This window comes from Micromys minutus, assembly GCF_963924665.1.
Source record: "Micromys minutus genome assembly, chromosome: 21".
Classification (NCBI taxonomy): domain Eukaryota; kingdom Metazoa; phylum Chordata; class Mammalia; order Rodentia; family Muridae; genus Micromys; species Micromys minutus.
The window spans coordinates 10,534,921-10,558,135 of NC_137956.1; the positions used below are offsets into that span (position 1 = coordinate 10,534,921).

The following is a 23,215-nucleotide window of genomic DNA, read 5'->3' on the forward strand; positions in this document are numbered from 1 at the left end:
AGCAGAATTGACAGATATTTCTGGACTCCTACATAAATGATTGACTAAATTCAAATTTGGAAAGACTTCTCAAGCCTCCCGAGGAACCATCTTCTTTCCTCTCCATGGTCCATGAACTCTTCTACCGCATGCCCCAGCTTCTGCTCTGTCAATACAAGGGTGCCTCTCTCCCACTAGTTTGAGTCTATTCTTGTTCTCAGAGGGAAGATTTTGCTCATATTTTTAGCTGCAATCTGTTGGTCCCTGGAAATTTTGATCTTTATTTATTTCATGTTTTTATATCATTATTAGTGAAGTTTTCCTCTGCCTCTTGAATAGTTTTTTTTTTTTTTTCTTTTTAATTTACTTTCAAAGTTTTCAGCCACTGGAAAGACTAGGCTCAGGTGCTTAAGTGATACTGAGGAATTGCAGAAACATTTTTTAAAAGCACATTATAAAATCCTCATTTAAGTAGTATCAACATACACTCATTTTATATATATATATATATATATATATATATATATATATATATATATATATACTAAAGAGAATTTGATTCCCTGCAAGCATATTGAGCGTTCAAAACGAAGGCAATATAATGGTTCATTTTATAGTAAACCACAGATAATGAAGGAAAATTTCCAATGAAAAATGTTTCAAGCAAATTGAAAAATATTTTCTTTGGATATAATTGTAAATCCCCTGGACTTAATCTAAACAAAACAAGCTTTCTCTCTATCAAAGTTAATTTCTAATAGAAGATACTTTCAAATGTGCAAAACCAAAGAAATCTACTTAAAGAAAAATGTGTTCCATTTGCTACCTACAGGATTTTCTTCTGGCCTGAGACACTAAACAGCCTCTTGGTACAAGCACTCACTTGTCTCTTTCTTCTTGGTCTTTATTTTGGAAACTGGAATGAACACTACAGTTCAAAAGACTATCCTTTCCTCCTGAAACAATTTCTCCCTGAAAAATGAGGCCTACTGTATTTGCCCAATGAAATGGTGTTTGTTTGTTTAAAAGTCTCCCAGATGGAATTTGTGGCCAGTGAACGTTGGTACTCAAGCTAATGACCCCCTTGCTCTTTCTCAGATTGTACTAATGCTGGCACATTCTCATTAAGTTTTGTATCCAAGATTCCTTGGTGGAATGTGCTCCAGTTGCCCATTTTGCTGAGTGGCTTGATAATAGATGCTGTGTTGGCTGCTTCCCTGGTGTTCTTCTAGTACCCACCAGTGAAGTAACTGCATTAAAGGAATGTCCGACAGTTGGCTGCTGAAAAACCCAAACTGAGATGGGACAGCTTCAAAGTTGCCTGTTCAAAGTTGACTTTACCAATAAAATGAATCTAATAATGTTTGCTTGACACTGCAATGCATGAAACATGTATGTGCTGAATATGAAATAACTCCCCATGGACTCATATATTAAATGCTTGGTTCTCAGCTGATGCCACTATGTGGAGAGGTTCTGGACATATTAAGAGATGAGTCCTAGTACACTGGGAGTCATGTCTTTACTGCAACTTATCCTATCTCGATCTATATTCACTGCCTTACCTTTTTCCTCTTCAGAAACACCCACTGTACTCCAAGCTCCTCTGGACAGCAAATTCCATACTGTGAGCCTTTAGGTAGCTTGTTCTCCATGCTTCATGTGATTCCCTTCCTGCCTTCACACCAGTATAGTAACATGCTTATCCTTGCTGAGAGGCTGAACAAACACATTAGAATGCGATGTTCATCTGAAAATGTTATTCTTTAGACATAGTACAAGAATGAAAAGGCTTCATGGTACATTTAGTGTTCATTAATTTGATGTCTCCATTTAAAAGAAGGTTCAAGGACTTTACCAATAAAATGAATCTAATAATGTTTGCTTGACACTGCAATGCATGAAACATGTATGTGCTGAATATGAAATAACTCCCCATGGACTCATATATTAAATGCTTGGTTCTCAGCTGATGCCACTATGTGGAGAGGTTCTGGACATATTAAGAGATGAGTCCTAGTACACTGGGAGTCATGTCTTTACTGCAACTTATCCTATCTCGATCTATATTCACTGCCTTACCTTTTTCCTCTTCAGAAACACCCACTGTACTCCAAGCTCCTCTGGACAGCAAATTCCATACTGTGAGCCTTTAGGTAGCTTGTTCTCCATGCTTCATGTGATTCCCTTCCTGCCTTCACACCAGTATAGTAACATGCTTATCCTTGCTGAGAGGCTGAACAAACACATTAGAATGTGATGTTCATCAATTGTTCCTGATCCTCACGAAGTGAACAGATGCACTCTCTCTTACACACGCCAGGCACCATGAAATTCTACCCACCATGGACTTGAGTCAATGTAGACATGGGCTGAAATGTCAGAGGCCACAAGCTGAAATAAATGTTCATGCCTCTTATTTAGTTAATGTCAGTTATTTTGTTACAACAACATAAAACATGTAACACAAGCCTTTGAACATATATATTGAATAACACATTCAGTCAACTTTCACATATTTAAAGTCTTTACAGTTGTTGAATTTCTGGTAGAATTAAAACTGGGTACAGCTATACTGGAAGCAATGTAAGCAAGCAATATAATTTATATTTATTGAATACTTATGCAAAAATATTCAAAACATACAAATATAAAACATATAGGACTATTTGCCTTCTTTAAGGGAACAATTGAAAATATTATAAAAGGAGTCACCAATTAATCATCAAATACTAGAAGGAATTTACCCAAATTTATAACAATTGGGCTTGGTCTGGGGAGTATGACCAACAATGGAATGAATGAGTAGATTGATGAATAAATGAAACTTTTAAAAAGTGTATCAGTGTTAGAATCAATTTACCTGGCTTCCACCTGTCCACTTACTGGCTTGATTTAACCATTTGGATATGCCTACTTTTGTAAACATAAAACAGGTAATGATATCTGCCTCACAAAATCATTTCTTATGAAGGTAAACACAAATGAACTCACCTTAACAATTTGTGGTAACTATTTAATATCAGGACTCTGTGAGTGCTAAGCCCTATTCTGTTGTCTGTGGTGATGGTGTGGTTGTTCAGGGATGAGAGATGAACAGAGATCTTCACCAAGACTTCTTTTCACCTCTAACACCAACAGCAAAAATGCAAAGTTTATATTTCCAGGTACAGCTGCTTGAGTTCTAATGCTAATCTGTGTCCCCCAAATTAGTTTGCACAAGAGGGTCTGCACATAGCTTCTGGGATCCTACCCACAGTTAATTTGGATTGATAAATAAAGATGTCAGCAGCCAATAGCTAGGGAGCAGAGAGAGAAAGGGGGGTTAGTTTTCCCTGGCTGGAGACTTTGGAGAAGGAGGAAAGAAAGAGATACCATGCCTGAGGTAGGGACAGGAGAAAGGAGCAAAGCCGCCATGTAAGGAGGTGAAAAGAACAAGACCCAGAGGGCTGTTCAACTAGGTCTAGAGCAGCCAAGATGGAACATAGAAATTAGTAAGTAGTAACTCAGGATTATCAGTGGGAGGTAGATTCTAGCAGCATGGGGGATAAGCACATGCCCAGCTACTGTGCTAATTAAGGCATATTAAAATATAAAGTGTGTGTGTGTGTGTGTGTGTGTGTGGTGTTTCATTTGTGAACATAAACCATTGGGGCAAGTAGCAACCCTACACTGGAATTGATTATTAAATATTAATTATACACTCAGGTAGAAACTGATGGCTGATAATAGAGCATCGCAGCTCCAGTTGCTACTGTTTACGAACCTCCCTTGAACTGGATGGCTGGGCTCATAAAGCAATGAGAAGAATAAGCAGTTGCTGAGATCTAGTTCTCAGGAAGTGTGAGCTATATGCCAAGAGCAAGTAAAAAAGATGTCGCAATGGCTCCTCTGCTACCTGAAGTTTGCTGCTGAGAACGGCTGAGGAGCCTTAATGGGTGTTTTCTTGGTCTTCCCTGATGGACAAAAGGAGGAAATTAATAGAGGACACTAAGATCAACTTCTGGGATGACAACCAGGGAATTAATGGTTCATGCTCAATAGAACTGGCAGCAACTATGGCCCTACTGGGCTCCTGGGACTGCTATCATAGTGTGGGTTTGTTTTGTGGGAGCATGATCTAGAGATGACATTTTAAGAATCAAATATCCATAAGCAGAGACATGGCTATTTGAGACATCTCCTGCATAATATTGGTCATCACCCTTAGGTGGTCCCTGGGACACAGTCCGTGCAGCACATCAGAACCCTAACAGTTTATGGGGTAGCGTGCATTATGAAAAAAACCATCTTTCTCATACTTGTCGTTTCACTGATGGACCCAAAAATATCAGTATTTTGTGAGGTGCAAATACTATTTTAAAAATAATGAAACCTGATTTCGATAGTAATTTATACACAAAACAAACTGCCATCAGAAACATAGTCACAGTCGTTCTTGTATTCAGCTATAATTCTTCTTTATTTGACTGCTAAATATAGGGAACATTAGTATTGCTGTCGACTTAATAGAAGGCGTTATAGGCTTGAATGGCAAAGCAAGAAAACTAAAGGGCTATTATCCTGCTCTGGATTTCGTAAAGTGTGGTGATGCTATGTGGCTGCAGCAAGCCTTTAGGTGCTTCTGCTAGGCTGAGATCATCAACAGAGCACTCCTTCTGAAAAAGCGTGAGTTAAGTCTAGCAAGCAGCTAGCACTGGCATTCCAAAACTCTTCAGTAGACTGCTTTCCACCTCCACTCCAGCTTCGTCACTGCAAAATAAGACAATAGATTGAGAAACATGAGAACATCTAGAATAATATTCAAAAATTATACATTAATGGGTGGATGTAGAATCAAATGTGAAAAGAGTTCCTCCATTGGGCACTAGTCTGGAGGGCTCCGCAGATCTGATCTGGTCTTCCAACAGTCATGTTGGCTTTCCAGGTTGGTGCTGTCTAATGAGCACAATATCTAATGAGCACAAGTACACATCCCACCTTCCTTCAGAATCTCGACTATCTGTAGCATTGCCTGTATCATTCCCTAAGATGTAATAACTAAACCAAGAAGGAAAAATGAGAAGGAATTCTATTGAAGCCCGCATTCTGTAAGATGCACCCTGGCGTAAAGCAGAGACGGCAAGGGTCCCTTTGTCTTTCTGTGTTGACTCCCTTAGGCTGCTGTCAGTAGGGAAATGATGACAAGTATGTCTTTATTTGCCTGCTTCTGTTTGTTCCCAGTTGATGCAGTGAGGCTGCCTGGAACAGAGAAGATAAACTTGACTAATGAAGATGGACGTTTGCAGCAGTGGAGACCAAGAGGACAAAAGAAAGCACTCGAGATGAGATGGAAAGAAAACTGATTTCTAAAACACAGTTTGATAGATCACTACGATGTGATGACAAGGGAGGGAATTACTCGAGCTTTCAATTTCGAGGTGTTAGCCCATGAGAGAAGGAATAAAAACAATCCAACATGGCCAGAGGAAAATAAAGGAGGCCAATTGTTCTTTCATGGGTAATACTTTCAGCTTTACACTAGGTTAGACCATGGGCAGGGGTAGAGGCCCAAAAGACCTATGCTTTGGGGATGGCTCCAAGATGTGTCTAAGGCCTCAAGGAGTAGCTAAGGCAGAAAGGAAATCTAGTAGCATGATGAAAAGTATATACCATCCACATCCTTTATAATAAATGGTATTCAGAAGAGTGGAATAAGAAGGAGGAAAAGCATTAAGTTTGAGGGGAAGCTCTGTGCAGCACTTAAGGGTTCAGCCAATTACAGCCATTAACCATAAAATAAGAACCAGAGCACTCATTCTTTGGGATCATCTGAGGAAGTGACTAAGTTATTAATCTCATGTATTGCTATCAAATAAAAGTTATCCATCAAATTTTTCTCAAGATGTCCTCATGTGGTAGTTAAATAATTTTTAAACTCATCATTTGGCTCACATTTATGAAATGTTGTGATGTATATGTGCTAAACATTGATATATATATTAATATATATATATATTTATATATATATATATATTTAAATGTGTACAACATGATATCTTGATGTTATTTTACAGTGAATAAAATTAAATTCCAAGAAGATTAAATACCACATGTAAGGCTACTCTATTACACACTCAACCTTAATTTAATCAGAGTCTCTACTTGTTTTTATTGTTGGTATGGCATTATAGTCTATTATAACTATACCAATGCAGATATTTAGAATGCCTTATATCCTCTCACCAGAAATGTGTTCACATGTGTTTACATTGAATAAAACAGTATGTGCACTGTGATCTCTCAGACAGAGTATGCCAAACATGGCACACTGTAGTTCTGTACATGATTAAAGATGCTGGATCAGGACAAACAGTTCAGGCCATGCTCATCCTCGCCCTCAGATGCTGCTGGGAGAACAAAGTCATGTTTGGCACCACAATTCAGAGTCTGGTTAGAAATGATAGATAGATGGCACTCTGACAGGTAGAGCCCTCATTGTGAATGCAGTCTGAAGTCCTCCTCGCTGTTCCTTTGCCAATCTCAATATAGCTAAGGAGCCAAACACAAGAGGAACAATTGTAAACACTTAAGAAGGATGAAGAAAATTAAATAAATCAATAAAACATCCTTATCTTCAAGCTGACGCTCTGTCAGGTAGGACCAGCTTTATAGTGCCAACTGAACAAGCAACACACTTATTTGGGCTTAAGAAAATATCAGAAAGAACTCAATACACTTCAAATTCATAACTCTGAAGAGAAACTTACTCCAACTGTTCTTGTAACAGTTTACTTTGATAAATTAGTGAGTGAAGCCTGTGAAACTTTAAGCGGATGTTACAGAAAGCATTTCGTTTTAAGAATGGATAATGTAAATAGGTTTTTGTGCCACTGTAATGTAAATACTCATACATTTTCCTGCAAGACAAAAGCAAATTGTGCTTGAAATATAAAACCAGGTTTCATACTTCCTGCATTCAGAACTATTTCCAAGAAATGCACACACTAACATTAAATAATTTTCTCCCATTAAGAATATGAGTCATTTGCACATATTTATGTTTGCCTTGATGAGAAGACATCTTTGTAGTCACACACACACACACACACACACACACACACACACACACACACATTAAATCCTTTATGTCTGGCTCTTTGTGTCTTGCTTTAAGTGAAATGTTTCACCAAAGACTGCTATGTTTGGGTCAACTAATAGAGGCTGAGACATTGTTGTGAGACTGTTTGAACCTTGAAGAGATGTCTGCTTAGAGAATCTACTCTTGGTGCTACATGAGAGCTTGCAGCTTCACTGACCTTGGTCCTAAGACATTCTTGACAAGCAAGACTTTGTACCCTCGATTATGTCAAGCCATGGTCAAAAGGGACTGAGATTTCTGTGGATTGTCTTCTCTCATGGACAATATAACTTTGGTAGCTGCAACATTTCATGGTCCAATTAACCTTGTAGAATGTTTGAATAAAGCAACCGGAGTGAGCTAACTGGGAGTCAGTCTCTTCTAAGAAGGCTGAATCCCATCTGCTTCTTAAGAAATATGAAGACTTAGTATCTCCGTGAACTTCTTTCTTGACTAAGGTACTTACAACCAACATGAAATAATTCATGATATGTGGTATTATAGTTTATTATCCATAGAACAAAGCCTAATTAAGGGGAGGGAGGAAACTTGGTGGGAAAGGACATGGAGATGTGAATGGGGGTTACTGGGGATCTGGTGTAGGAAGTGACAGGACAGAGAAACAGAGGGCCAAGAGAAGGAATGGAAATCTACAGCTGTCAGGGGTCAGGGATTGGTGATCATCTCTAGGACTTGCCAGAGACCTGGGATGTGGGAGGCTTCTAGCTTAGACTCCTAGGCATGGAGAAATGGAAACTGAAGGGGTCACCTCCTACAGCCAGGCAGGACTCCCAGCAAAGGGATAAGGACACCAACCTACCGACAAAACTTTTGTCCTATCTATAAGAAATGGAGAAACAGAGATGGAGCAGAGACTAACTGAATGGACAACTAATAATTTGGCCCAACTTGAGACCTATCCCATGGGCAAGCACTAATCCTTGACACTGCTAATGATACTCCGTTACGATAGTAGATAGGACTCAAGCATATCTGAGGATCTACCTAGCAGCTGTTCTCTGGGGATCTACCTAGCAGCTGACTGAAACAGATGAAGAGATTCACAGCCAAATATTAATTAGATGGAACTTGGAGCATCTTATTAAGAGCTGGGGGAAGAATAGAGGGTCTTGGAGGGAATAGAAAGTCCATAGGAAGACCAACAAAGCCAATTAACCTGGCTTCTTGAGGACTCTCAGAATTGAAGCACCAAAAAAAAAAAAAAAAGGTATATACAGGCTGGCCCAAAGCCCCACACTCATATGTAGCAGATTATACAGCTCAGTCTTCATGTGGGTCCCCAACAATTAAAATAGAGGCTCTCCCTATAGCTGTTGCCTGTCAGAACAAAACAAAGCTATGCGTAGCTTGCAGGACCTGGTTTTTCAAGTCTGTGATCCCATTATTCCAACTATCTCATTCCAGTGCCTGGTGCCTGCTCAGTTCATAGCTCACAACAGTACACAGACTATGTTTCATCTGCTAAGATGCCCTTGGAGAAAACACCTCAAGATGGTTGGATTCATACCTCTCTTTAGTAGATCCACCCAAAGTCTTAGAAAGGAAAGACAAATGAGACTCTCTTTTTCCTGTTACCTAGTTGAGAGACTCTAGGATTTTCCTACAAAATCAAGACAGATGGACGTTTAAAATACAGCCTTCACCATCCCAACTAAACATAATGGAACATATTTCTCTCTCCTCCTTATCTTGATGCATTTTAGAAAATTGGTCAGCAATACTGTCTTTATCTTTTGAATGGATTAGAAATCCTTTGGGGAACTAGATGGGAGTTTTGTGAGACCCTGGAAAGTCTTTTCTGAGTATTTAGCCATCTTTTTTTCAAAGTGAAAACACCCTCTAGCTCTTGTTCTAGCCCTTGCTCTTGTTTTGCTCTCTCTCACTCTCTCTCTTTCTCTCTCTCTCTCTCTCTCTCTCTCTCTCTCTCTCTCTCTCTCTCTCTCTCTCTCTCTCTTCTCTCTCTCTCTCTCCTCTTCTTCCTCCCCCTCCCCCTCTAGCTCCCAGAGTAAATTAACGCCTGATTACTCTACATCCCAAAGGTGCTTAATTTGTTTTTTTGAGTAAAAATTAGACACAGATAAGTCTCCCAATTACAAGAGGAATCAGGGACAAGCTTTGCATTACAAGCAGTACAGTGATGCTTTCTACTTCAGGATAACTAACTTATTTATCCTTGAGAGAACAGACTTAATAGACTATGTCTAATTGGCTTTATGATAAGAATTCTCCCAGGTTTGCAATCTCTTAAGGTATTATGCATGATAAGCATCACATTCTGCTGAGTTGATGCTGTTAAATATATGGCAACACTATCTGTTGTTGAAAACAGTATGAGGGCTTCCAGAAAGGAGGACTGGGGAGTGAGCATCAGAAGAGGCGGAGAGGGGAGGTGGAATGATCATGATGGAAATGACAGAACTCCTGGGTGGAGTTATCAAGAAGAAATCTTTAAAGGGGGCACATTTTACCTACATAGACATGGGCTTATGACAGAGGAAATAATTGCAAGACAGTCAGTTTGATGATTTGTTGTTGTTAACCTAGGGGTAGGGATGGCCTTCTATATAGCCATTCGTATGCCTGTTGTGAATACATCTATTTTTGTTGAGACAAATTCACTCTGCTCCTTTAGCGAGTTATGTGTCAAAGTATGTGGCCCTTCCTTAATCACCGGATAAGCCAGGTTTCAAGTTCACCTTTGAAATCCCAGCCTTAAATTCTTAGCAATCCAACACTGATCCATGTTTAATTTTGAGAAGTTAGTTTGGAGATTATATTTACTTGAATCAAACCAGAATGTGAAAACAGTTTCTATGAGGAAGTGACTCTCCGTCTTTTCTGTGTTCATTGTAAGAACGAGGATGCTTTTCTGGTGTACAGGACCTCTGTATGTCAACAGAGTCTTTGGAATTCACCATAAGATTGGCACATAAAATTCACTTGCCACACAGCAGCCAATAATCACTGTTCCTTTATATCAGAAACAGAATCCAGACAATCCTTAATATCTATCAAAATCTGCAAAGAGAGGGGGTAAGAAAACAAGAGAACACCTGGGGGCATAGCTCAGAGACAGTGTTTCCCAGCTTGCACAAACCTTAAATTCATTTCCCAGCGCCCGATACACAAATCATTATAAAACTGGGAGAGGAATTCGCAGAGTATGAGTTTCATAGAAAACTGGTGAATAATGAACTACTGTGCTATCAAGAAGGAAATCTGGCCCTGTTCTGGAAGTCAACTAATCCTGAGGCTAAAACCAAACCATCTTGGGATGTCCTTAACAGAAGACAGAAGAGGGCAAGTTTGTTAATATGTTGCTCTTCACCATGGCATTCACAGATAATCCTAGAAAAAGAGAAGTGAGTTATAAAGTCATTTGTGAATCAAGGAATGCATATTTAAAAGTACATATATATGTACATGTGTATATGCATATCTAATGCTGAATTTACAAGATATGCTACATGCAAGGAGAAGTAACTACTTGTAGAAGATTACAAGGTTCTCCTCTAGATCTCCACTAAGAGATTATTAATTTGAGGTCAGAAAGGCTCGCTGTAAAGTGTTAAATATTCAACTATTTGGAATTTATTATATAACTGTGAGCAATACAAATCACCAAATGTGGCCTTCCATTGTTCAGGCAACTGATACATTCTTGAATTGGTTATTTAGGAAGCCAATCTGGTTATCTGAGAAAATTTATCCACAGCCATATTTGTGTATGCTTATGCATGTGTATGTACATGTTTGCATATGTACATGTGAAATGGGTATATTATGTATATGTATATGTCTGCATGTGTGTATATGTGTGTATATATATGTAAGTATGCATGAGAGTGTGAATATGTATTTGAATGTGTAATTCTATGTGTATACTTGAATATGCAATAGGAGGTTTTAATCTCCCAGGCTTATAGTCATAAGATGACAAATGCTTTATAAAAACAATATTTTTCTTTAATCTGTTGATTTTATAAAGAAAAAGAAAATAATAAGGCAAGGTTTTGGAGATAATGCATAGCTTAAAAAGTGGTATAAAGTTGATAAATTGCTCAAAATGTCCAAAAGCTAATACTGCCTATGTCACATTGGCAGCAGACTACAACCTACATTCATTATTTGTTTCCGTTCATGCTGGCCATTTTTACCACTCACTAATGTGACCACTTAGGTCCTTCTATGACGGTTTGCATGTATTTCTAATCTAACTAAAATTGTTTTTTAAATATTACCCACTGGCTTACTTTGTTTTTATTAGATACTCTGTATTTACATTTGAGATGTTATCCCTTTACACCTCCCTGCCTCCATCCAGGCCTCCCCCTCCAGATGCCTTCACAAAGGTGCACTCCCTTCTGATCACCCTCTTCACCCCATTGCCTTGTCATTCCCCTGTATTGGGACAACTTGCCCTCTCTGGAACAAAAGCCTCTTCTCACATTGATGCCAGACACTGCTATCTTCAGCTACATACACAGCTGGATCAATAGGTCTCTCAAAGTGCATGCAAAGGTTGGTGTTTTACTCCATGAGAGTTTTTGAGGGTTTGGATGGTTGATAATGTTATCTTCCCATGAGGTTGCAACCCCTTTCAGCTCCTTAGATTCGCTCTTTAGCAACCTCATTGGGATCCCTGAGTTCAGACCAATGGTTATCTGCAAACATGCTCAGCTGTATCTATATGACTCTAGCATAGTCCAAGAGAGGGCATCTTTGTCTGGTTCCTGACACTACGTACTTTTTGGGACCATATATAGTGCTTGAATTTGGTGATTGCAGATGTAGTGGATCCCCAGGTGAGGCAGCTTTTAAGTGATCTTTTTTTCAATTCCTGTTTTTCTATCTGACCTTGCATTTTCTACCATGAGAGTTTTGTTCTCTTTTCTAAGAAGGACTGAGGCATCCCCATTTTGGCCTTCCTTTTTTTGAGCAGGATTAATATAGTAAAAATGGCCATCTTGCCATCTTTTGACCAATCTACAGATTCAATGCAATCCCCATCAAAATTCCCACTCAATTCTTCATAGATTTGGAAAGAGGAATTTGAAAGTTCATTTGTAATAATAAAACACAGGATATGGAAAACAACCCAAAACAATAAAAAAATCTTCTGGGAAAATCACCATCCCTGACCACAATCTGTATTAAAGTTCAATCAGATAAAAATTGCATGGTATTTGTACAGAGACGAGCAGGTAAATGAATGGAATAGAATTGAAGAAACAGAAATGAACCCAAATTCCTATGGTCACTTGATTTTTGACAAAAGAGTAAAAATCATTCAAAGAAAAAAAATACAGCATCATCAGCAAATGGTGCTGGTTCAACTGGCAGTCAGCAAGTAGAAGAATGCAAATTGATCCATTCCTATCCCATTGTACAAACCTCAAGTCTAAGTGGATCAAAGACCTCCACATAAAACGAGGTACCCTTAAACTAATGGAAAATAAAGTGGGGAAAAGCTTAGAACACATAGGCAAAGGAAAATTTTCCTAAACACAACACCAATAACTTATACACTAAGAACAAGAATTGACAAATGGGACCTCATAAAATTGCATTGATTTTGTGGGGCAAAAGACACTGGCAATAGCCCAAAACTACCAAAAAGATCTTTACCAATCTTACAACTGATAGAGAGCTAATATACAATATATACAAAGAACTCAAGAAGTTAGACTCCAGAGAATCAAATAATCCTGTTAAAAATGGGGTACAGAGCTAAACAAATAATTCTCAACTGAGGAATATCGAATGGCTGAGAAGCACCTAAAGAAAGGTTCAAGAGTCTTAGTAATCAAAGAAATGTGAATCAAAACAACCCTGAAATTCCACCTCATACCAGTGAGAATGGCTAAGATCAAAAAGGCAGGTGACAGCAGATGCTGGTGAGGATGTGAAGAAAGAGGAACACGACTCCATTGTTGGTAGGATTGCAAGCTGGTATGACTACTCTGGAAATCAGGCTGGTGATTCCTCAGAAAATTGAACATTGTACTACCTGAGGACCCAGCCAAACCTCTCCTGGGCATATATCCAAAAGATGGTCCAACATAAAATATGGACACATGTTCCACCATGTTCATAGCAGCCTTATTTATAATATCCAGAAACTGGAAAGAACCCAGATGTCCTGCAACAGAAGAATGGATACAGAAAAATGTGATACATTTACATAAGGAGTACTACTTAGCTATTAAAAAAAACAATGACTTCGTGAAATTCTTAGGCAAATAGATGGAAGTAGGAAATACCATCCTGAGTGAGGTTACCCAGTCACAAAAGAACACACATGGTATGCATTCACTTGGAATACCCAAGAAACAGTTCACAGACTTTATGAAGCTCAAAAAGAAGAAAGGCCAGATTGTGGATGTATCAGTCCTTCTTAGAAGGGAGAGCAAAATACTCATGGAAGGAAACACAGGGACAAATAAAGGAGCATGGACTGAAGAAAAGATCATCCAGAGACTGCCTCATCTAGGGATCCATGCCATATGCAGTTACCAAACCCAGTCTCTATTGCTGATGCCAAAAAGTGCTTACTGGTATGAGCCTGATATGGATGCCTTCTCAGAGACTGTCAGAGTCATACTGATACAGATGAGGATGCTTGCAGCTAACCATTAGTCTGAATACGGGACTCCAATGAAGGCTAGATAAAGGACTGAAGGAGCTGAAAGGGTTTTGCAATCCCATGGGTATAACAACAATATTAACCAAACAAATACCCCAGAGCTTCCAGGGACTAAAACACCAGCCAATGAGTACATATGGAGAGACCCATGGCTCCAGGTGCATATGTAGCAAAGGATGGTATTGTCTCACGTCAATGGGAGGAAAGGCCTTTGTAAAGGCTCATTTTCTCAGTGTAGGGGAATGCCAAGGGGCTGAGTTGGGAGTGGGTTGTTGGGAATGGGGTCATATTCATGGAAGCAAGAGAGGGAGGAAGGTGGGATGGGAGAGGGGGAAAGGGGATAACATTTGAAATGTAAATACAGACTATCCAATAAAAATAATAACTATTATTGTTGTTAATAATAAATAAATAAGTTTAGCTTAGAATCGTGACACACCCCTCTAGTCACAATGGAGACAAGAAAATTTAGAGTTTAAGGTCATCTTTGGATATATAGATATTTCAAGGCCAGCCTGAGCTACATGAGACCTTATCTCATAAAAAAAAATATATATATATATATATATATATATATATATATATATATACATACATAAATGTACACAAATCTTCTTCAAAGTGCATGAAACATAAACTAATAATCCAGATTTTGGATTTTCCCTTAAACATAGGAATAGGAGTGTCAGTTTCTGAAAATGCATAATGTACCCTAAATTGTGGGTATATCTTGAAAGGTAGATTTGAATTTTATTTTAGAATTTTTTTTCTCTTCTTAGTTCTCTGATTCATAATGTTTTCTCCTATTTGTGAAAAATATCTAAAACAAATATATTTACAAGGCTCACAAAATCAATTAAGCAGCACCCACAAGGGCTCACAGAGACTGAAACAGTAACCATGGGGCTGCATGGGCCTGTGCTAAGTCTTCTACACACACACTGTTGTGGTTTAGCTTGGGAATTTGTCGAACTCTCAACAGTGGGAGTGGGGGTGCCTCTCACTCCTTTGCCTGCTCTTGGAACCCTTTTTCTTCTACCAGGTTGCCTGCCCTTGACATGAGGGCTGTGTCTAGTCTTATTGCATCCCTGGTGAGCATGCTCTTTTCTGAAGAAAACAGGAGTTGTAGATCTGGGGAGAAAGGAAGGCTGGACCTGTGAGGAGTGGAGGGAGAAGAGGCAATGGTCAGGTGCTTGCTGTTGAGCTTGATAAGCTGAGTTCAATCCTGGGTCCTACATGGTAAATAAAAGAACCGGCCATTGTCCTCTGATATCCACATGCATACTGTGGCATGCGCACATGCACACACACATAAACACACACACACACACACACACACACACACTAATTCAATATTAAATTTACATTTTATCATATTTCCACTTTATCTGAAATATTGTAAAAAAAAAAAAAATCAACATACTCCTTTTGAGGACCACAAATGAAACCAAACATAAGAACTTTTTGCTGAATTGCTTTCTTTGAGCATTATGGCTTCTGGAAAAAAAAAAAAAAAAAAAAAAAAAAAAAAAAAAAAAAAGGGTGGGGGTTAAAATTTAGCCTCTGTTTATCAGCTTAAATATGAATATGCCTAAAAATTTAGTGCATGACATCGGGATGCTATGGCAGAGCCGGCTTGTGCTTTATTATAGATTCGTGCCAATGTATAGAACTAATTGTGGAGTTGAAAATGTGGTCCGGGAGTAGAACCATCCTATGTCCCAGTAACTGACAGCCTGGGAACACAGCAACTCTGACTAAAACGCACTGCAGGTTTCACAGGACACACACCCACACTCAACAGTGAGAAGTGGGTTTTACAGCTGAACATAAAAATGCCTAAGATTGACAACTGGGTTTGTCCAAGTAGTAAGTGTAGATGGGTTTCCAGTGGTTCCTCTTCACACAGCAAGAAGAAAAAAGGCTTACTAAATCATCAGGTGCTTCAAAACAACATTCTCAGCCAGGTAATCATTATCTTGTTGAAGTTTGGTGTGTTGCTATATATTGTAATGTTAAATACTGCCCCCCCACCCTCACCCTGGTTGCTTCCAGGGATGAGGAAATCCTTATGTACAGGAAATGATGCTAATGGAATCTCCCCAGCAAGCTATCTCTGATTGGTCCTTAAAAATACCTGCAGCCTGTTGTTGGGCAGAAGAGAGGTAGGGAGGACTTTGGTTCCTGGGCTTGGGGTCAGAGAAGGAGGAGACCAGGAGGAGAGGAAAGTGAAGGGAGAAGCGAGGAGAGGAGAGAGGAAGTCGCCATTGGGACAAGGGATCATGAGACCATGAGGGTGGCCAATCCGAGTAAGAGCATCCCAGGCAGAACATGGCAAGTTATTGATAGAGAAGTAGATACCAATAGCTAAGAGGGTGATATCTGCCCAGCTCTGCTGCTTTAAAGGCTTATTATAAATATAAAAATTGTGTATCTTTTATCTGGGAACTAAATAATCAAAGATGGGAGAGAAACCCCTGATTAATTATTAAACAATATTAGATCCTTTTTTTTAAAAAAAAGTTATTACAATGTTGCCTCCAAGGGTAAATGTTTACTTAACAAAGTCCTCAATACTAGACATAAAATGCCCTCTTTTCAGTCATTGGTTGGGACCTTCCAAGGGACTCCCAACCCATACAGCCTACACGGCTATTGCCCTCCATTACTCTCAGAAGTAGAAGGAAGTCCCTGTTGATGAAGAGGCCATACACTTCAGAAACACAGCCAAGATGCCCATGAGCTGAAACTGACATGAATACCTTCCCCCTGAGTTCTAAATAGCTTTCATAATTCCTGGAGACCTATACAAACTTCCAATGCAGGGAAGCAATCAACAGTTGTAGTAGCTATAACATTTATTAACTACAACCATGACCTGCATGGCATATAACCCTAAGAGTACAGTAGTAGCATGAATACCTTAGCAGTAATCAACATCTCTCTAATGGGGCTAAAAAACTACTCACCAAGAAATAACTTGTGCCTTGCACTGGCAACATAGCTAACCAGGACCAGTGAAGTCATAGGTATTGACTACACAACTACTACTTTACTTAGCAAAGATAAAGAGGACTGAAAAAAAAACCCACAATCAATAAAAATGTACAGTTATGGAGCCATCTCCAATCACACATAAACAAAATGCTATTATACCTAAGGCTTAGAGAACATTGCTAAAGATAGGGGAAATAGGTGTGAGATTGTATCTCCTAGTAATGTTAGAAACTACATCTTTACCATCTAACCAACATGACCCCCTAAGCATAAGCTGAACAACAATGACCCGATAAACACACCAAAGTGGAAAGGGAAATGCCCATAGGGCCCCAACTCAACAAGAAGAACGACAGACAACCAGGGAAAGCTTAGGATAGAAAAATAGCCTTTCCTAGAGAAAAGCAATCAAAGCAGTTTTATAATGCCAAGTGGTTAGACTGAAAACGTACATACCAGCCCACCTCATACAGACTGGGCCAGTTATATTTAGGAATACATATGTATACACATACACATAGGCAATAACAATAAAAACAGAGGCCATGAATTAAAAAATAACAAGGATGGAGAAAGGGAAGGGATAAATGTCGGAATTATTTATGTAATATCTCAAAACTAGAAATGTCATGATTTTGTTGATATGGAAAGAAATAAGATTGGCTTACTTCTACAACCAATACAACAGAGATCTTCACTCCTATCTTATGTTACCTCTTTAGAGTCAAGAGTATCATGTTCAGGTATTGTCACCATGGGATGACCCAGCTTCACAGAACAGATGTCCAGCTTGTAATCAGGAGCCAAAGTGAGGAGAAACAGATGTTTAGGTTTCATTTCAACAGTTATTTAGATAATGACATCTAAGATTTTGCTGTAAACAGTAGTAGATTTTACCAAATGTAAGTATTGGTACTTGTCTGTCATTGCGGATATATGGGAAGTGTTTGGTCAAGAGATGGGTACTCTGATCACAAAAACACATCTTATGCATTCTTCTGTCACAAATCAACTCCAACTGGCCTTAGAATTACAGCAGATACTGTCATTAGTTGAATGCTGAAAACACTGATGCATTTTATAGAAAAGAGTCTAAGTGAAATTGATGTTTCAAGCCTCCAATGCTGGCTCTGCTAATATAATTCCAAAGGAAAAGCAATTCTTCATGTTAGGACAATAAATATACATACATCTCAAGAGAGTATACATCTCCTGGAATAATACAATATTATACATTGTTGTGAACTTCAATAATTTTAAAACACAGAAACTTCATACATTTTGTAATTCTACCAGATTAATGTTGTCATAATGCAATGTAGCATTGTAACATTTAACAGGAAGAGGCTCTTCCTCTATGTGGAAAATTTTACTTTTATGCATGATTATTCTGAGTGCTATGCAGACCCTTAGACTCACTAAGGTAGAAGGAAGGCCATAGCATGCCAGTAAGGATCAAACTGTGACACAGAATATGTACTGAAACACAATTTCCTACCCTCTGCCTTTCTTTATTTTTAAAGATAGTCTCATTACACAGCCTAGCTTGATGACCTAGGACTCCTCCATCAGCCTCCCAAATCTGGGATTATGGACCCAAGTTTCCACTCCTAGCTGCCTACCCTCTTGATGGCTCCAACTTTAAGGTATTGAAACCTTTTGCCAGGCACATTCCTTTCTTTCAGAGGCAAATCTGGGAGACAGAGATGACTGGACCCCTCCACTTTCAACAGAATCCTGCTTTGAGCAAACAATGGGACAGTGACTACCTCTTAATCCTTCAAAGCAAGTTGAAAGAGGCCAGTGGCTGCAACTGCCCTGGGCAGCCTCTGACCCTGGCTGCTGAGAAGACTCCAGGTTCTCTCTGCTGCCACTTCATCAGGACCCACTCAGTTAGAGCCGCTTTACAAAACTGAGCTCGCTTTTACTTAAAATGCTAACCCTTAAACCCCACCCCTGCTACACATTCTGTGCTTATCACAGCATCTGGAGTCCTAATTGACTAAAGTTATTGAAGCCATTCCAAGCTTTAATAACCTGGGAAGGAGCTGAAAGCATCCACTGTCACATCGTCTCATGGTCTGACTGACACTAAGCATCACTTGGAATGACTAGCTTTTGTACTGCTCGGACTTCCAACCCGGGTAATCTATGCTGGACACATCAGACTCTTAAATACACCTAGGAAGGGTGATACGGCATTTGTATGGCTCTCCACAGCACTGTAATAGCACATTATTACTAGTCTAGTTTCCTAATACTCACCAGAAAAATCAACCTGAATTTTTTTATATTTCCTAATCCCCAAAATCATTTTGTTGAGATTAGAAAACCTTCTAAGTCACCAAGTCATATCTACATTTAGGTCCCATTCCTTCTTTCCAACAAAGGCACTCTTTAACTTAAATCAAGTTCATTGTCACTTTAAATTTCAAAACCTATGTAAGGATACATCAATCAACAAAAGAGAACAGTAGCTAACTGATCATAAATGGTTATTAGGTCATAAATTACTTTCACTTGGCCTAAGGATGATCTTTGAGCCCAATAGAATTGCTCTTCTATTTTCTTCAAGACAGCTGAAGTCTGCTGGTATCCCATAAAGTTAATAAGTTTCGTCACAAGTCATTAAGTTCTCATGTGCTAAGCAATGTAGAATTTTGATTTTTATTTTGTTTCATTTTTAGGGTCTTGCTTTACTTTGTAGCCAAAGCTTTCTTTCCAATTCTGAGCCTCCTTTTTCTATCTTTGGGATTACAAGCCCCAAGCCAGATTCTTCATTTAGAGATCAAATGTCTAACCCCTGTTTCACAGATAAACTAAAGTACCAAGACACAGGATAGCTTATTTAATGGCCAGAAGTAGCAATAGAGAACAATAGCTAGAAACTGGGAGACAGTGTCCAAAGATGGGGCAATTGAAAAGAATGTGAGGAGAGGTGTCCACAGGAGCACCCTGGGTACTGTAAGCAAGAAGCGGGCACAAGATAAGCTGCTCCAACTTGAACAGAGTCACTGTAAATGACAAGCAAAATATTGATGGCCATTTGAAGATATTTCAAAAGTCCATAAAAATGATACCTCTCTCTCTCTCTCTCTCTCTCTCTCTCCAGGAATCATAGAAGAAGCAAAGGGATGCTGTGACTAGGACCAGCGAGCTGGGAAATGTTGGAAGGAAAAGGAAAATGCTGAATATAGACATTTGGTAAACCATGAGGAATAGAGATGTCAAGAAATGAGGGCAATAAAACACGGTACAAAAGTCCTGCAAGAGTCAGAACAGGAACGATTTTAGAAATATATTAAAAGTTAGGTTTGCATAGTTGCTTCCTAGAGAAAAGACACATACAGGACAGAGGGAACCCTAAGCCTACACATGAGGCTATCATGTTCTGAAAAACAATCTACTACTTGGCCTCAAATAAACAATGTAACAGAAAGGTTACCATTATCATCTCTGATTATTCAGCATAGGATAGAGATGGAAATGGAATGCACTGGTGAAATGAGAGGAAGTAACTCTATTGCAGATAGAAACATCAGTCTGTGAGCTCTATAACCCTGCATTAGAACCTTGTACATTATTTACTGCAGTATTTAAATAGCACATTCCGTTTGTTTTTCACTACAGTTGATCACAGCTACCAGCGGCCCAGAATGAAACCTGGAAGTGTGGACCACCTGTGGGCTTTCTCACCCACACTGCTGTTTCTCCAGAGGGCATGTGACCCTCCAGGAAAAGACACAAAGATGAATTCTCCTCAAGCCAAATAGAATACTGAGAATCCAACAACTCGATGGAAGACACTTTGCAAAATATAGTAAGCCTGCCCATAGAAAGTAGATTCCAATCCTGTGACATTCATGGAATAGCTCCTGTCTGAAGGTAGATTTTCCTTGACTGCCAGAAACTCAAAAGAGGAGGAAGTGTTGCAGGAAGTTTTACCATCCTGGGATCATCAGTGTGAGACAGACTATTCAGAATTTCCTTACTTAAGATTGCTTTTCTGATCTTTACCAACCTCACATCTGATAGAGGTATAATATCCAAAGTATACAAAGAACTCAAGATTAGACACCAGAGAATCAAACAACCTTATTAAAAATGGGGTACACAGCTAAACAAAAAGTTCTCAATTGAGGAATATCAAATGGCTGAGAAGCATCTAAGGACGTGCTCGACATCATTAGCCATCAGGGAAATGCAAATCAAAACAACCCTGAGATTCCACCTCACACCAGTCAGATTGGCCAAGATCAAAAATTCAGATGACAGCAGATGCTGGCAAGGATGCAGAGAAAGAGGAACACTTCTTCACTGTTGGTGGGTTGTAAACTGGTACAACCACTCTGGAAATCAGTCTGGTGATTCCTCAGAAAATTGGACATGAAGACCCAGTTATTCCTCTTCTGGGCATATATCCCAGAGAAGCTCCAATATATAATAAGAACACATACACCACAATGTTCATAGCAGCCCGATTTATAATAGCCAGAAGCTGGAAAGAACCCAGGTGTCCTTCAGTAGATGAATGGATACAAAAATTGTGGTATATTTACACAATGGAGTACTACTCAGCTATCAGAAACAATGACTTAATAAAATTCTTAAGAAAATGGATGCATCTAGAGAATATCATCCTGAGTGAGATAACCCAGTCACAAAAGAATAGGCATAATATGCAGTCACTGGTAATTGGATACTGACCCCAGAAAGCTCTGAACACCCCAGAAACAACTCACAAACTATATGAAGTTCAAGAAAAACAAAGGCCAAAAAAAATGAAAATGAAAAACTATTATGCTTAATATTTACACACCAAGAAAACCTTGCCTATTTCCAGGTGACATCTTGTTTTACATGTACTTTATGCTCATAGTAACTAGTAAAATTTTAATGCACACTATCAAACCTTTAAAAAAAAATCAAGTACTGACAAAAATGTATTCATATACTTTTATGCAAAAATGCTTAAAATCTGTACATTTATCTTTGTTTTTTAAAATAAAGTTGTTCAATTTATAAAAAAAAAGATTGCTTTTCCAAGTTCATCAACCATACCTCATAAACCTTCGCATCATATATCTACAGAAACCGTACCTTCTTCTGTCTCTACACATAGCAACTCAAGGTAGAATGTGACCTTTATAAAAATATGTCTAGAAAGTAGTAGTGAAAATCTACTGAAGCAAGAAGGACAATGCCTGCTTCCTTAGTCTAAAGCTGTTAGGATGAGGCCACCAGTCTCTGGGAGTCCTCACTCAGCACAGAGAACAAGCTGATATGGAAAAATAAATAAAATAAATAAAAATTAATTACACTGTTAGAAAAAATATTTACAAAGTAACAAATTCCAGATTTGTAAATAGTTAAGACTTATTTCAGCATCCAGAATGTCTCACAGGAAACACCTTCATGAAGAACTACAGGTAAGTTCTATTTGACTCTTGTGATTTTTTTTTCAAGAAGCCTTTGTCTGTCAGTGTTTAACTCTAGAGATTCCATACAGCTTCTTATTTCTAGTTTCTCTTGAACTCTGTGAAGATCTACCCATGAGGTTTGTATCTCCTGGGTCTGCCTAGCAGCCTGGCCTTAGAAATTAGAAGCAGCTGAAGATCCTAATGCAACACGGTCTGGTCAATCTTACAAGGAGGGTGTGAAAGTTCAAGCCTATCTGTGATCAGCCTCGAACTCATAAACCACATTGTTTCTCTTGTATTGGAAATCTGCCAGGCCAATCAAAGCATCTAGGGCTTCGGCCCCTGATTTCAAACATTCCATGGTGCAGAGAACATTTCATAATTTTTATCTGTGCACTGGAAGATGCAAGAAGGCCATGAGACTACATGTCTAACAGCTGCTGCAACAGTTCCATTAGGGAGAGCATGAACAACATTCACCTAGGAAAAGAGGAGGGAAATGTGCTTCAGATTGTGCCCAGTCACGCCTCCAATTGACTGTACTCAAAATTGACTGTGTCTAATCCATTAACTTACATGGTGCTTGTGTAATAAAATTATTCACTATGGATCTTTTTAATTTTACACCTATTAATGTACCAGACAAGTTGCTAGATGTCATGAACATAGTAATAAATAGTATCCTGATCAAGATTACAAAAGAGTGAGAGAGATAAATATGGTTTATGTTCTCATTAATATTTACGTATTAGTTTGTATGGCAGTGATAGTATAATAATATTAATATAATAATATAATTGCAGAATATCATATATTAATTGCATTGCATTATTATAGTATAATATGTTAATAATAATATTATTATATATAATTATGATAATATAATTACATAATATATGATATATAATTATAGATATATGATTATAATAATAAATAAAATAACAACTAGGCTGTGGAGGTACAGTACATTACTTTAATCCCAGCACTCAGGAGGCAACAGCAGGTAAATCTCTATAAATTCAAGACCAACCT

At 38.6% G+C, this 23,215-nt stretch overlaps 1 protein-coding gene across 31 annotated transcripts in view; it reads right to left on the bottom strand.

Annotated features, from left to right (window-relative positions):
- Positions 1-2,696: 2,696 nt before the first annotated feature.
- Positions 2,697-23,215, bottom strand: part of MLIP (muscular LMNA interacting protein) — a 254,915-nt gene continuing 234,396 nt past the window's right edge. For 29 of the 31 annotated variants that reach the window (XM_080934382.1, XM_080934393.1, XM_080934374.1 and 26 more), the window contains 2 exons: positions 17,478-17,552; positions 2,697-4,731 (listed from right to left, as the gene is read on the bottom strand). In XM_080934382.1, coding sequence (XP_080790508.1) covers positions 4,729-4,731; positions 17,478-17,552 — 78 coding nt within the window. In that variant the 3' untranslated portion in view covers positions 2,697-4,728. The remainder of the gene's footprint in view (positions 4,732-17,477; positions 17,553-23,215) is intronic. The other 2 variants (XM_080934375.1, XM_080934388.1) reach the window with 1 other exon arrangement.